General features: G+C 39.1%; 1 protein-coding gene across 21 annotated transcripts in view; it reads right to left on the bottom strand.

Annotated features, from left to right (window-relative positions):
* PUM1 (pumilio RNA binding family member 1) overlaps nt 1–16802 on the bottom strand; it is a 127804-nt gene that overhangs the window by 49052 nt on the left and 61950 nt on the right. For 19 of the 21 annotated variants that reach the window (XM_033422339.2, XM_033422345.2, XM_033422341.2 and 16 more), the window contains 3 exons: nt 13457–13623; nt 11191–11461; nt 450–543 (listed from right to left, as the gene is read on the bottom strand). In XM_033422339.2, coding sequence (XP_033278230.1) covers nt 450–543; nt 11191–11461; nt 13457–13623 — 532 coding nt within the window. The remainder of the gene's footprint in view (nt 1–449; nt 544–11190; nt 11462–13456; nt 13624–16802) is intronic. The other 2 variants (XM_049713278.1, XM_049713304.1) reach the window with 1 other exon arrangement.

Genomic DNA, 16802 nt, shown 5'->3' with positions numbered 1-16802 from the left:
TACTTTAAAAACCAGTGATTATATGATAATACTTTTTAAAATTTTCAATACATGCTACTTGGAAAATAGGCTTAAAAGTACTACTTGCTACTTAATAAGATGTGACATTGATATATCCATAGTCTACACAAGCCCAACAAGCACAAAATTACTGTTATTTGAGTTCATCCAAACCTACCAACAGAGTTGATGCTAGTCACTACTACAGTAAATACTTTAAATACTGAAACAGCTGAGGCAGAGCAATAACTGGATACCAAGAAATCTTATCAGTTGAGGTCTAGAAAAATAAGAATGTTGCTAAAGACAACTGGACAAGAGTAAGAGGCCATTTATTGTACCTTGAGGGATTTGTCTGGACTTTGACAATCAGTCTGCTGGGTTCCACAGCAGCCGCTATCCTAAAATGGGGCCACCCCTATAAGGGAGCTTTCGGCTCAAGGACTTACCAATGTGGGGTTGATGCGCGGCTGCCAGCGCGTACTGCTGCTGCTGAGCGGCTGTCAACTGTTGGACAGCAAGTGCGTTAGGTCTTTGGAACAGCTGAGGGAAGAAAAGGACATGATGAGGTTAGAGAACCTGTCTTGTGAAATAATTTTAAAACCTCTCTGAATAAGAATTTCCATAAACCCTTGTTTAGACAGGGTGCTTTAAACAAAAATGTTCTCATGTTCTACTCCATTCCCTTGGTATCTATGATGCTTCATAGTTCCGTTTTCCCTCTCTTGCTTTACCTCAGTTTGGTGTGCCTGGTTCCCACGTGCTAACTACTCACAGGTTATATGTCCCCTGAACCACAAACATACATACAAATGCCCTAAGAACTATTCCAGGTCTGAGGTTGCTGCCTGATCCAGAGCAACTTAAAAACTAAATGAGTATATTACAAATGACTTACCACGTTGCACTGAGTGCTGTTACCTCCCTTCAGTTCTTTTACGAACCCCACAAACACTTTGAATTAATTCTCACCTATTCATACTTTGGAGTATTCATTTCATCCTCTGGCTGCCTCTTCTTGGGGAAATATATTGGATACCTTCCTCAACTAGTGGCTTATCATAATGGGTAAATTGGACAACTGTGCAATTTGGGGGGGCTCCCGAGTTTCCTAGAATACCAATTCTTTTATACATAAGAAAAAAAAAACAACAGAAGTATAGCTGCTACTAACGAAACCTGGATTATGAGCTCAGACCTAGCACGTTGTTAAGTTCCCAAGGAAAGGAGTTCAAAGGTCTTGACAAGAATATCCCAAGATTCTCTCTTATTACAAAGTCAATCACTCATTCTTTCATTCATTCTACAAATATTTATGAAATAACACCTGCTAGGTACTGTGCAAGGAACGAGGAACACAGCACTGAATAAAATGTTCATACATTTTAATAGGAATAGTTTTGGTACAAAGAAAGGGGATTCCTGATTTTGGATTGCCCTGATGTGCCTCCTTCCAAGGGGTTACACTAAAGTCTTCTTTATTTTCTGGAATCAGACTAGGAGAATTTACTGATGGGACCTCCCTACAGAGGACCTTCAACCTACCTGCTCTTTCTACAGGACTTTTCAATGTTTCAGCTAACTTCACTGGATGATATATAACAGACACCATGGATCTTGCATTACAGATGTCTTCATAAAAAGACCTGATTGTTTCAGACATTAGGAGATAATGTCATTCTGACAACTCGGCTTAATTATCATCACAACTGAACTTTTGACTTCTTATTTATTTATTAGGCTGTGCCAGGTCTTAGTTGCAGCATGTGGGATCTAGTTCCCTGACCACGGATTGAATCCGGGCCCCCTGCGTTGGGAGCACAGAGTCTTACCTACTGGACCACCAGGGAAGTCCCCAACTGAACTTTTTTTTTTTTTTTTTGGTACATGGGCCTCTCACTGTTGTGGCCTCTCCCATTGTGGAGCACAGGCTCCGGACGCGCAGGCTCAGTGGCCATGGCTTACGGGCCCAGCCGCTCCGCGGCATGTGGGATCTTCCCGGACCGGGGCACGAACCCGTGTCCCCTGCATCGCAGGTTGACTCTCAACCACTGCGCCACCAGGGAAGCCCCCCAACTGAACTTTTAATGTTTTATTCTATGATCTGGTTACTTCTGTGCCTCAAATATGTGAGTAGACTGATTTTAAAAAATTGTTTTTAAAAGGTGAATATTCTGAACATACTGGCCAATTGTATTTGTTACCTCTCTTTCTATATATTCATCTTTCTAAAAACCAGAGTAGGGGCTTCACTGGTGGTGCAGTGGTTGAGAGTCCGCCTGCAGATGCAGGGGACACGGGTTCGTGCCCCGGTCTGGGAAGATCCCACATGCCGCGGAGCGGCTGGGCCCGTGAGCCATGGCCGCTGAGCCTGCGCGTCCGGAGCCTGTGCTCCACAACGGGAGAGGCCACAACAGTGAGAGGCCTGCGTACCGCAAAAAAAAAAAAACAGTAAAATAAGCCTCTGCTTTCACAGTATGAATGACAAAAGTAAACACGTACTACAGATTTCAAAAATACTTTAGAGTTTTTTATTTTCAAAGGTTAAAGAAAAGAAAAACTTCATTATGATGCTGGTAAAAAGATAGTACTACTTTACAAGCATTGATTAAATATCAAGTATTCAAAAGAAATATAGAGGGCTTCCCTGGTGGTGCAGTGGTTGAGAGTCCGCCTGCCGATGCAGGGGACACGGGTTTGAGCCATGGCCGCTGAGCCTGCGCGTCCGGAGCCTGTGCTCCCCAACGGGAGAGGCCACAACAGTGAGAAGCCCGCGTACCGCAAAAAAAAAAAAGAGAAAGAAATATAGGAATCTATTGACAAACATATCAAAACAACTGTTCACTCCAGGAAAGGAGCCGACCAGTACTATTTGGTAACTACGCCCTGTGATCATTGCCAGGCTGGTTTCTGTTTCACCTCAAGGACAGCGCCTCTGGAGTGCTCCTACCAACAGCTCCTCCCCCACCCCCCGCAAGACAGGCAGCCAGGAGGCAGGAAACAAGTAAAATAGTGGAAAGCTGTTTAAAAATGTTTTCCAAGGTTGTGAAAATACCTCACAGTTCCACTAAACATCTACTGTCCCTTCAATGGATCTCTGGAATTTTCCTAGCCTAAAACCTTTTGAAATATTTAACATCTCAGACACCGCTCATGCTAGCCTCTTCCCTCTACCCTTCTTGGGCCTGCTGCAAATAAAATAACTCATTTCATTCAACAAACATTTTTTTGAGCACTTATTATTAGCTAGGCACTGCAACATGAAGTTAGGGAAATAAGGATACTAGTGTGTTCAGAATACAACTCTTGAGGTTATCTTGACTTATTAACTGAAAACAGTACTCCAATACCATTCCATTATGACTTATCCTCACTTCACATGCTTTTAACATTTCATGTAACACTATACGTATGTACTGTATCTGTAAATATACATATAAATACACAGTGTGTGAATAAAGTAACCATTCCGCATTACATCAGTCTGTGGTCCTCACTACCATGTTACCACCGAGAGTAGGGACTATTACTTTTAACTAAAAACATATAGGCCCTATAAAAACACCCATATATCCTGCGTTTGAGAGCTGGTTAATATCTCAGTGATTATGGCAAAAAGAGAAGGAATTATTTTGAGTGCATTTTGCAATAAACAACATAAGTAAATTATGCATTGACAACAGGCAGATTTGATTATAGTATAGATTACAGCAATTCTAGCACATTTTCTTTATGTAAATGGTCCAATATTAACTGGAAATACAGGTTATTCAAAACAAAATTGGGTAACTGGCAAGTGATGGATTCTAAAGGATCCTGAAAAACTCATACAAATGCCATCTGCTGGGCAAAGTGCTGAACTCTGTCAACATTTTCATGATTTTCACAGAGTAAGCCAATAATAACTGAGAAACACAATACTGTGAAACTTGGGGAAAATGCTTATTTTAAGGTCAGTATAATGATAAATGTGCCACAATTTATTGCCATTTACTTAGGGAGAATTCATAAGCTATTCAAGAAACTGAATGCAGGGGAAAATATGTCAACTATTTCAAGCTTATCAAGGTTCCTAATAAGAAATCCTGAAGGCATAATTTGGGAACCACACAAGCAAGCTTGTTTAACTCCCTTCTGTGACACTATATGAACTAACAAAAGATACCCTGCATGGTTTATATTCCAGAAGTGATTCCAGGCAGTCAAAAACACCCAACATAGTGACTGGCATACAGCTGGCACCTGATAAGAGACAGCTATTACTACTATTGTTATCAATAATAATTGCTGGCATAAAAACATTGTTGGTGAGTTTTCAGAATCTGGAAGAGTAATATCTAAATATGGAGTTAGCCAATGTCAAAGACTATCCTTTCTCCCCCCAAAATAAAATGTACTGCCAGGCCTGGCTTCTTACCAGTTTAAGGCAATATACATAGTGGAGAGAGACAACAGCACAGAGTCTGAGGCCAGAAAGCCTGCATTCATGTCTCAGCTCTACCACTGACTGTGTGTGTGAGACACTGGGCAGGAAAACCTCTGTGCTTTACTCTCCTCCTCTCTCTAACAGGGACAATAAAGATTTGTCTAACTCATAAGGTTGTTCTAAGTATTAAAATCAATACACATAAAGCACTTGAAAGTCCTTTATATGTGATATTCTTTATGATGAATGAGGAGAGCACCCACACACACGGACAAAGCCCTTCTGTGGGCCACCTCTTACAGCTCATCACCCAGTACAGCAGCCCAGGATGGGGACAAGGAAAGCAGAAGGCACGACTCTTCTGAGTCAGTGTTAAAGTCAAAACCCCACTGAGTTCATGAGCACCAGCTGCCGTCAGGTCACAAAAAGGGAAGAAAGAAAAACCTTTTTAGTTTTTGTTGTCGATGAGTATTTTTTAAAACATACTCCTTGCAGAAAAAACTAAGAATGCAGTTGAATACTCCATGCATCAAAAGGCGTTACATTTCTAGTACTAGGTCCAAAGGAAACAGCTAGGAGCTAGAAACCAAAACAAAGATGTTTGCATAGCTGGTAGTATATGATCTGCAGTTAAGTCTGTAAGCTTCATGATGTCTTAATTTTCTTATCTATAAAAATAAATAAATAAATTCTGCCCAAGTAAATTGTAAAAAAAAAATAAATCTATAAAAATATAATAGCTGCCCTACCTCATGGGGCTATTGTCAGAATTCACAGAGAAAAGCCCTTCAAACACTACGAGTATTACATCAATAGTGGGGCTATAAATTTTTAAGAAAAAACTATATCCTGGAGCTAGTCCTCAGTATATGAAATTTGTGAAAGTTTGCTACTGTCTGAAGCTTCTAGATCAAAGTTCATTTTTGACCAGGTTATTTGAACAGCTGCAATAATCAACTAATAATTATAATGATTTTTGGTTTAACAGGTACATATAAACTATGCTGTCAATTTTTTAAAAAACAAAAAATTCATATTTCTTTAGCAGAAGAAGAATTGGATTCCAAAATAAATGATTTATAAATAAGGTGAGGAAAAATATATCCTTCCATCAAATAAGTTAGTCTTTTGAGAAAAATCATATTCTAAAATTTCAGCAAAGTCAAGTAACAATAAAGGCAAGTTTCAACTGACCTAACTGCTAGCTAAAGTCAGCATTTTAACAGTGACTATACGCATGACACTGACAGAATAATCTTCCTCTTATTTATAAACTGAAAAGAAAGCCAAGAATTTTAAACACCTATATTAAAACTATGCACACACCTGGTCTCATAAGAATGACATTTAAATCACTACCACACTTTAAAAAGCAATGCATGCCAATTTCCTCTCCCATCTGACTAGGGCTTTCAGAGTACTGTCTCTTTGTTTAAAATTCATGCTTAACAGGTTAGAGCTTTAGTACTTCAGTACACAATTTTGTAAAACATGCCACATCATTGGGTTATGTTTATATTAACTGAACCCTAAATAAAGAATATCAACAATTAACCAGATTAACCCACCTGATTACCAATCTTGGCTTTGGTTTCTGTTACATATGATTGTAATATAATGAAACCTAGTAATATTTTTCTAAAGTATACTTAGGTAAATATAGATAACTGCATAGCTATTTATTAAAATAAAGAATATTGCTCAAGCATCAAAACACAAAATGGTATGAACACAGTATATGTGAGCTGTTCACTTTGTTTTCCAGGATTAAAGAGAAGACAATGAGGGGAAAATGAGGAAAGAGATATCAATGAGCATTTCAAACTACCCTAAATTAAGGGTTCCTAACCCCAGATCTTTGTACCTGGGGCAGATAAAGTTATCTTTATTGTCATGAAATTTAGCATGTCCTTCAATTATTATTGTAGGCAACAAATCACATTAAATTTAGCCACAAATCTGTGATTTAATCACCAACAGAAATCATATATACTTTCATGTTACTTTATGATTGTTAGACATTTCAAAATCTTGCTTATGCTCATTATGACGGCTAGTACAACTACCTCTATCTCATGCATCATATGATAAAGAAGCAAATCTGTTCAATTTGTTGCCAAATTTGCTGTCAAACAAATTTGTTGTCAAATATTGTTATAGCTATTTTTATATAATTGGCTTTCTCTGTAATCCTACTTACACTATACATTTTAAAACAGTATTCTAAGAATTCAGTCTGAGATCTTACCTAACTGCTAAGGGGTTCATGGCACCAAAAAAGGAATCCCTGCTCTAAATACATCTCAGGTTAAGTTTATGGTTAACAGTGGCTAGACAAGTAATTTAACTATCCAAAACCAAAGTATCCCTAAGTACAGTTAGATTGTAATAAATTAAATGAGAATTACCTTTTCTGTATTTTCAGGCTGCTTTATATTATGTGTCTAAATATAAGCTGATATTGTCTTATGAAACCAACTTATTACACCAAATGAAATGAAACAGGACACAAGAAGGAATTATTTATTTTGTCAATTTTCAAACATAAAAGCACAAAGCTACCCTACCAATTATAGCAAATAACTCAAAACTTAAAAAAAAAAAAATCCTCTGATGCCCGTTTAAGAAAGCCATGATAAAAATGTACAGAAAAATATGTGCCACATGAGACCTTTGGTTCAATCCTCACAATCATTAATATTGTCTGTACTCAGTCGTGGCTCTCAAGGCCTCTGTGACCTGGACTCAATAACCAAATGCATCTATCTCCTTTTTACCTTCTACGTGTATCTTCTACTCTTGTCAACCAATGACCACACCACTGTCATTTCCATCTCCATACCTCTGTTCTCTTAACTGCAGCAATATACGTACATTCCACGTGTCATTCAAGTTAGGTCTATGCAAACTTGGTCCTCATTGAGCCCTCCCCTGGTCTGACAGGATCCTCGACCAAGCAATTTAGCACTTAGTTCCTCAACCATTCCATAATTGTTTCATGTATGATAGTCACTCTATGAACACTAGCTCTGTTCTCTATGGACAAAACCTAAAGTTCCTGGAAGGACACAACAGTCAACAGTTAACTGACTAATATGGGCAAAAGAATGCTACTAAGCTAACACTCAGCACAGAAAAACTAAACCATGATAATTAAGTCATTACTTCTTAAAAATGTCTTGTTAATGACCATAAGGCAGCACAGCAGTCGGTAAGACTCACAACACTATCTATGCAACCCCACAAGTCACTTTTCTTCAACCTCAACTACCAGCTAGGGTGACTGTTTGTTTCTACATTATCTATTGAACACATATATGTTCATTTCTAATTTTAAGCCTTTAGTTTACTATTTCCTCCACTGGAATTTTCATTCTTCTCCTGGTATAAACGTCTTGCAAGGCACAGCTCAAGATCCACCTCTTCCATAAGTCCTTCCTTCCCCAGGTTAAGAGTATGCTCTCCCTAGGACATGGGCATAAATGGTCTCATCACTTGTCATGCAGTATTTCCTTGTACTATTTAAATGACCAAATGAGCCATAATAACTAAACTGAGAGCCATGGGGTTGGGGGAGCCCGTTCCATTCATGAAAGATATGCTTGGCTACAGGTGACAACAAGAAATGCGAACAGAAGGTTATAACCTGCAGTCCACAGATCTGTGATCTCCCTGAAGTTATCCACAAAATAGAGTGTCAAAAGAATTATGTTTTTCTGATGAGAGGACTATGGCTTTTGATCAGATGGCAAGAGGGCTCTGACAGTAAAAAGGTTAAATACTGATTCAGGAGGTAAATTTACTGGATATGATAACAGGTCCAGTTATTTGTCTATGAGGTACACCTACTGGGCTAGACCTAAACGACTCACATATTAGAATAGATGCAAGGCCTCAAAGAGTAGCCTCCAGACCTCTTAGAAGGCTAGTTTCCAATTTTAGTTTTGGGAAGTATATTAAATACAGGGGATGTTCTGAGATAATATAATAGGGGTATGGAAAAGGTTCCCTGGAAATTTGTTCCACTAAAGCAAAGCAGAGGACACAGAGGAATCAAGACCCCAGCTTACCCTCTAAGGAGATTACAATCTAGCAGAGGACATGTAATCATAACACAAAGCAGAACACTATGACTCCTTTTCTTAAGGGAAGCACAAAACACTACAGGGTTCGAAGGAGACAGACATGACAACTTTTTGATTTGGAAATCAAGAAAGGTAACAGCACTGGACCTTGAAGAATGAGAACCATTTTAATTAGTAGAAAGGGGAATAAAACGTTAACGAAAAGCAAAAGGGTAAAAAAGATTAGAAGGATAAAGTGTAGGAACAAACACCAATTTACAGTAGAGCAAGGATCCTTCCTTCTTAATTACTACTGGCTTTTATGCTGGAGCCTTTGGGAAGTTAAGGGTCTTGAAGAGTCTTGGGCCAACGGTTCCCAGGCATGCTATTAGGCTGCCAAGTACAAGAATGTGTACAGCCATCTACTCAGAATAGCAAGAATTATGAGCCCATGGGACAAAGTAACAATGATCACATCCTATGATGATGGTGTACCTGTGTAACAATGTCCCTATACTGCAGCAACCAAGACATGCATGGGAAGTCAGAACCCAAAAATAGTTTAACTTGCAAAATAATGACGTTAATGTCCAAAAACTGCTGAAATGGGATACATGGTAAAGGCACCCAAGGTTTTATAAATCTGAGTGGGTGGTGTCTTTGATTTAATTGTGTTAACTATTTGTGGGTATGCAAAAGTACATTTCTGTTCAAGTCCTAATAATTATCCAGGCTCCTCAAAAATTGACAGAATTATTTTGAAACCCAAGATCAATAAATCAAAAGAGAATCCCAGCTCTGATTATGACGTAAAGAACAATTATATGAAAGAGAATCAGATTTTCATTCATAAGAGGTTGGAGACAAACACTTTTTTTTTTTTTTTTTTTTGGCGGTACGCGGGCCTCTCACTGTTGTGGCCTCTCCCGTTGCAGAGTACAGGCTCCGGATGTGCAGGCTCAGTGGCCATGGCTCACAGGCCCAGCCGCTCTGCGGAACGTGGGATCTTCCCGGACTGGGGCACAAACCCGTGACCCCTGCATCGGCAGGTGGACTCTCAACCACTGCGCCACCAGGGAAGCCCAAACACTTCTTAAATAAACACTTCTTCAGCAACAAGCAAAGAGTTAGATTAGGTTAGATTGGGAATGGAAGCTAAGAACCAAAGCCGACTAGAGTTCTACGGGTTGCTAGGGGAAGTTCAGACCAATGAGACAGAGTAAAAGAAAGAATTCAGATAAAACTTCTTGAGATAACTAGGTTAAAGGAACCTGATTAGAATCAGCCTGCACTTAACATACCTCAATTTAGATAGAGAAATTACCACATTAATGTTCTAAGCTGAACAAGTTGAATTCTACACAGTAACAGTGTGTCCCTATGTTTGCTGATGTGACACAAAATATCTTGAAGTCTATGATCTCCTCAGCGTCTGAAGTAATTTCTGGCTTCACTTAAAAGTGCTGTTTTGAGGATTCATTGTGAGAAAACATTAAAAAGAAGACAAAAAGCACAGGAAGTCAAATTCCTATGGAAAGGTGAGCATAACTACTGGGAACTACGGGGAGAGTAGTGTACACTTTTAGTTCACTTTCTCTCTGGAAAAAGAGTTGGTTAATTAAACCTAATATATCCATCTGATATGAGCACAGATTATGCACATCACATCACCCCTTAAAGGGGTTTGTTTTTGTAAACTTCACATGGTTAACTTTATTATCCAATCATCTATCAATCAAAATTCATTTAAAATCAGCCATTTATGACAACTAAAGGGACAGTATGGTACAACTGATCTACAAAGACCATAAGCCAATTTTCCCCATAGAAAAAAATTATAGATATGTAATTTCTAAACTTCAAAATGAGATTTTAACCTTTCAAACCTAGAAGTTTATATTTATATTCCAAAATTAAGGAGCATCAGAATTCATGGCCCATAAAACTGCTTGTAGCCACAAAGGAGAACCTGTGGTACTTAACATATCAGGAGGCTACCTACCCCCGTTTTATAATTCAGACAGCTAATTTTCCTTTAAAAAAAATTAAACGAAAGAATCAGTAAACCCTAGAGTTAGTCATACCATGCCTTCAAAACCAGAAGGCACACATACAATATATTCCAAAGACTTATGAATAATAAAAGAAAAGCCAGGTCATTTCACTGCAGATTTTATGTCGCATGATTTGCGTTTTTCCCCTAATTACACTCTAACTCTTTTGAAAGGTACCAGGTATGTCTGTTACCTGCAGTAACTCACTTAATTAAAAGACAGGACTAATAAGACATCTGGCACTGGACTCCTGACAGTGGCAGACAACAGAGTTTACTATTTTAAAAACAAAAACCAACAGCAGTACAATCACATTAATCTTCAGTGAATTAATTTAACATTCAAGAGGATTGTGTTACAAGAGGTAACACCACCACATCCCCTCCCCAGGCCCTGAAGAAAGAGAGGAGCCAAAGGAAGTACACAGAGCAGGGTGGTCTCTTGCCAATAAACCTCAACATGGGAATAAGCTTCTGGAGGGGAAGATGCAGAGGCTTTGTAATCCACATCACTGTTGGGTTAATAAGGACTGGCTATCGAAGGCCTAAAATAATGCCACCCTCCTCCCATTACCCGATTCTCAGTTACTTGAATAATGTGCTGGCTGCAGGGAGAGCAGAGAGAGTGACAGAGACACACACAGTACCTGTTGTTGAGAATTGTAGTCAAAAAGTCCCACAGTTGCTGCTGCTGAGTCCACAGGTACCTGCGTGCCTGAATAATCAAACTGAAGAGGCTCCATGCCCACATGTTCCATGGGGTCCAAGGGGACACTCTGGGACTCCATGTTGGAGAAATCCTCCACAGGCTTGGCACCATTGGTGCTGGTCAGCTGGGCTAAACCCTCAGAACCATTCTGGTTTGGACCCAGAAGATCCACTTCATTAGCAGAGTTCTGGCAATTACCAGGGGTACGGCTAAACAGAGAAAGTAAAGGGCATTAAACCTTATTTTGAGTGGGGAGGGACACTACAGCAACCTAAGTTTAAGGACAACGTGCTCGACACAGCTCATTACCAATAGTATTTAAAACTATTTCTACAAAATGACTGGAGACCCTTCTGGTGCTTATATGTTCTATCCTATAAAATGACTCTTCTATTGCTTGCCTCTCCACCACAACCCACCCCTTAAATTTACATTAACTGCTATTAATTTACAATCCCTTTAACCAAGGGGCCCAGATTTGAGGAACACTGGATGAACTGGGGAAAAAATCACTGCCTGCGGCATCCATGAAAACAGAGATCCCAAAATACAGGTAGTAAAGTATGCCCCCCAAAAGCAACATCTACTCTTTAAACAGAGTCAATGGACAAAGTAGTTTCCAAGGGGAAATTCCACATCTGAGAATAATTCTATTTCAAAAAAATATTTTTTAATAGGTGAAAATTTTGTGTGTGTATTTCCTGGGTACCACTGGCCACTGATAAAACTGTCTCCCCTTTTCCCCTTCTAAGAAACCAGAAGCAGACCATTACAAAATAATACAAAATAAATTCACATCTAGGATAAGCCCCTGCTAAGGAGACAACTCTAAGAATTAAAAGTAATATGAGGATGTAATTTATCATCCAAACCAGAACACTCCTAAGAGCAAAAAAAAGGGCAGTGTTAAGAAATATCCTGGGACACAGGTATAAACAAATACTGTCCTGGGTAATTCAGGACACATGATCACCCTATGTAAAAAGATTACAGGACTATATTATTCCAATTCAGACTAATATAGAATAATATTATATTCTAGTCAGGGAGTATAGCCTGTGACTACATTCTAAGCCTAAAAGAAATCTTATCGCTGGTACAAATGAAAGCTCTTGTCGTGTTCCTTGACAGACACACAAACCCCACCACTACCACCTGTCCCGGAGTCAAATACCATAAAACAATGCCACAGGCTGCTTGAGACTCAGGATGGAGAGGCTACCCAAACTCATCCGAAAGACCTTAGATAAATGTTTATTTCTCTGTGTCTCAAATTTCTTCCAAAGACTGTAATTCTTTACACTCACAAGATACAAAAGTTAGGTTAGGAAGACTAAACAATTGAACGCTGTTCTACAATGACCCGAAATATGTTTTAATTTGACTCTGTAGATTATTAGGATAAGGGGTGGGTGGGCGGGTGGGTGTGGGTGTAGGTATACACACATTAGTTTTAGACTACAATTACATTACTAAAAATTAAATTCTCTTAACTATACATGAGTGACTAAGGATTTTTAAATTTTAAAAAATCATATACCATCACTAAAGTTTAGCTACATAAATGAAGAATAAACACAGTATCGTTTTATTACTGTGCATATTAAAATTATAGGGTAAAACCTGCAAATCAATTACGACCAGAGATGGAATGAGAGGCCTCCATGGAAGGGATATGATTAAGAACAAGTCACTTGAGCTGCATCTCTGGTTCTTCAAAATGAAGAAAATGATACCTAACCTGCCTACCTCAAAGGGAGCTTATGAGTCTCAAGTAAAAGAATGCTTAAGTTCTCAACTGTTTTTCCTTCCACTCTAACATGCCAGAGCCATATGACACACTTCCATTAGTAACCAAGATTTCTCCCAAGACAGTGATTTGGGAGAAATCCCCAGGCACCCATCCAAGGTGATTTTGATATTTGAGAATCACTGAAATGATCTTTATGAAATCATCCTGCAAATTACAGAGCTCTATACAAATGGGAAGTCTATTGTTTTGGCAAAACATCAGGCATGGACAAATCTTAGAAAGTTCCATCTTACCAGTTAATTTACAATCTTTGTGGTATGGCCTACACTAGACCCAATAATTTAAAAGGACACATAGGGAGGGAAAAAGAAAACTAAAATCAAAATAAAACTGAATGAAAACAAAAACCCATAACCCCCATTCAAAAATCAGAAGTGTAAAACATACAAACCTAAAATCTTTGACGTCTGCGTCAATCCCATTCTGCACTGGTAAACCATTGGTCTTGTCCATCACATCACCCTCCTCCTTCAAATCTCCTAGCTTATCTCCATCAAACGTACCCTTGTTCTTCTTTTCACCTTTGTCGTTTTCATCACTGTCTGCATCCCTTGGGCCCTGTTTAAAAAATAGCTTCAGCTTCACTAATCATCATCAACTAACAATAGTGGGCTACCACTGTGGACACCAGACTACACTAGATGCTAATTAGAACAGGAGAGTGTCCATGACCTTTCAAGACATTACAATCTAATTAACAGACAACACAGAGGCAGGAACACTGCAGAAAGTCTTGCCAAATGGGGGGAGACAGACATACATTTATGTTACAGAGATTGGGACAGTCTTATCATGCCCAGTGTCCCACCACCCCATTTTTTTCCTTTCTGCCCAAAGCCCAACCACAACTTTATATCTCTTGGTTCTACTTCTGTGCTCTCAAATCTAACTCTATAGAGTAGCTCAACTCCTAATAAGCCCCAGGAATGGCAGCTAATAGTATAGTTGGAATGTACTAAGCCTACAAAATGAATTTCCTACTTCCACTGCCGATGTAAACTCCTCCCTTACTTCTGAATATTGAGCTAAGTGTGGTCTAACATCATTCCAATTCGATTACTCTATACACTTCATCTTGGGATATATGCCCTGCTAATTTGCACCACCACCACCCCAGTTCCACCCAATATCTCATGGTTTACTAAAACTATAATTCACCAAACATCCTACACTTGATTTTTTTAATCCTTCAAAACATGTTAAATATAACTATAAAATTCTTTCACAAAGAGTACTCTAAGAAGTGCTTACCAGTTGCCTTCCACTGCCTGTCCCATACCAGGGACTACATGAGAGCGTGTTAAGCTGAATCATTAATGCAACAGAATTTATCTCTGAAGTGCTTCAAACTACAAAGATTAAAAGACTGGACCTAAAAGAACTGATGTGGTGCCAAGCATACTGATGTCCTGTTTTTTAAGGAAATTAAGTCTGTCTCCTCTTACCAATATTCTAAGTTAAGACATGGACATTAAAAGCAAATATGTCTTGATTTCCAGAAGGAAAAGAAGGTTTGGTATAGTGACTTGACATGGTACAGAAAGCTTTGCAAAACCTTATCCAAGGGTTAAGTAATTTTGCTTTTGTAAAACTAGAGAGAGGTAATCTTGCTTGTCCCCATCACTGACTTCTGGTTTAAGGAAGAAACAAATAGACCTGGACCAAAAGAAAGTTCCTGGTAAAAGGGAAGATCCAGTCAGAAGATGATGAGAACTACTGCACAGCATTTCCAGTCACCACAACCAAATTTCATTTGGGGGTGGGGGGGTGGGGAATCACAAATGGAAGCTAAAGCAGCAGACACTCAGTTATGAATGGGTAGGTAGGCCTGCAAATGCAAAATAAAAAGATGCTCTGAAAGTAGTTCTTAGCCATCTCTGGCCCAGAAAGACCAGACTCAGGGACCTTGACGATCTTAGACCTTTCAACTACCAGTTCAAAGCCCATTTTGCTTTCAAAATCATTCTCTGTTCAAATGTGACACAGAAAAAGAAAGATTTCATGGCCAGTATGAATAAAGGAACATATACCAGAAGGGAATTAGAAAGGATATAGTTTTATAAAACTTAGTTTTATGTAGCAGCAAGATGGTAAACTATAGTTTTGGCAGCAAATGAGACATAACTTCTACATCTTCAAAGTATTATACTGTTATTGGTTCAAAAGGAGTAAATGACAGCCAATTAAGCATGACATTGAGATCCCAAACCAGATATGGGAATATGACAGGATTCTAAAGAAAGAAAGAGCTTTCAAAATGTCCAGAGATAAAAGCTCCCTCCTCCTACAAAGGTAAAACTGACAGAAGCTATGTACTCATTTTTATATCCCCAATACTGAATACTGTGCTGGGCAGAAGTTCAAAAAATATGACAAAGAAAACTGAAATGACCAAAAAAATCCTGCAAAACTGAACTGATATGGATCCTCCCATTATCTTTATCATCAGGTAAGAGTCCAGGAGGTGGTGATAAACAACTGTACCTGAATTAGACACCACTAATGTCAATAATAAAAAAAGTATTAGAAGGATCATCCCATCCTACCAACACACTTAAGTAATCTCCCACAAATCTACAAATCAAGTCACTGGCTCAGGAGGAGCAGTTCAGCTCCAATTTCTCATAAGGAGTTCAAAAGGTCTACAGGCAGGGCTTCCCTGGTGGCGCAGTGGTTGAGAGTCCGCCTGCCGATGCAGGGGACACGGGTTCATGCCCCGGTCCGGGAAGATCCCGCATGCCGCCGAGCGGCTGGGCCCATGAGCCATGGCCGTTGAGCCTGCGTGTCCAGAGCCTGTGCTCCGCAACGGGAGAGGTCACAACAGTGAGAGGCCCACGTACCACAAAAAAAAAAAAAAAAAGGTCTACAGGCAAAAATGGGAAGGAAATTTGATAAAGCAGCAATAGCAAGTTTCACCAACAAGCAAGAAATCTGGGTCCAGAAGAGACTCACTCACCAAATCAATGTTCTTCATGATCTTTCCCCACTGACCCTTCACAAGGGCTTGCTGAGAAGCTGCTTCCCTTCTGTAACAGCCAACGGCTCTGGCCTGAACACTTAGTCACTCATACTTACATTCTCAATTTTACTACCAAGGGCAGATTTTCAAAGATATCCCTGGGATGGGCTGGTTTTTGCCAATGTTATACAGTCCACTTATATAAAATATAGCTACCTGGTTTTCTACTCTGACTAGGCTAGTAATGCCTCAGCAGAACAGTAGGTTCCTCCTATTTGACGGTGAGGGACCCAAGGAAGGCTTCCATACTTGATCTGGATGGGTTACAGTGGGTGTTTCCATTTGATAGAAATTCATGAAGATAAACGTTTATGACTTGTACACGTTTCTGTACATGGTTTTAACAAGTTTTAACAAGTTCAGTAAATCAACAAAAGCCCTAAATTAAAATAGTTGACATGAAGTCTGATTTCTGAATGACACCAAGAACACAAGTAGGAAGCTATTCTGTCAAAAGTCTGTTATTAAAAGAGAATACAGAATACAGGGTTCAGGATCATAAAAATGGTCTCTTAGAAATCTGGGGACCCTAGAGAGAGAAGAATAAGGGTATAAATGGGCTGGTATGTTTTATGGGATTTTAAAGTTTTTTTAATGTGTAAGATAAAGTATTCCTTTAGGAAAATACTAACCCAGATTGCATAGAACCTATACTCTATCTCAACTGCTAACATTTACTGGACTTTGGACAGGTCATTAAACCTGAGTCTTAGTTTCC

Source organism: Orcinus orca, chromosome 1 (assembly GCF_937001465.1).
Source record: "Orcinus orca chromosome 1, mOrcOrc1.1, whole genome shotgun sequence".
Lineage (NCBI taxonomy): Eukaryota > Metazoa > Chordata > Mammalia > Artiodactyla > Delphinidae > Orcinus > Orcinus orca.
The sequence above is the reverse complement of the archived record's forward strand: the minus strand, read 5'-3'. Positions and strand labels throughout refer to the sequence as shown.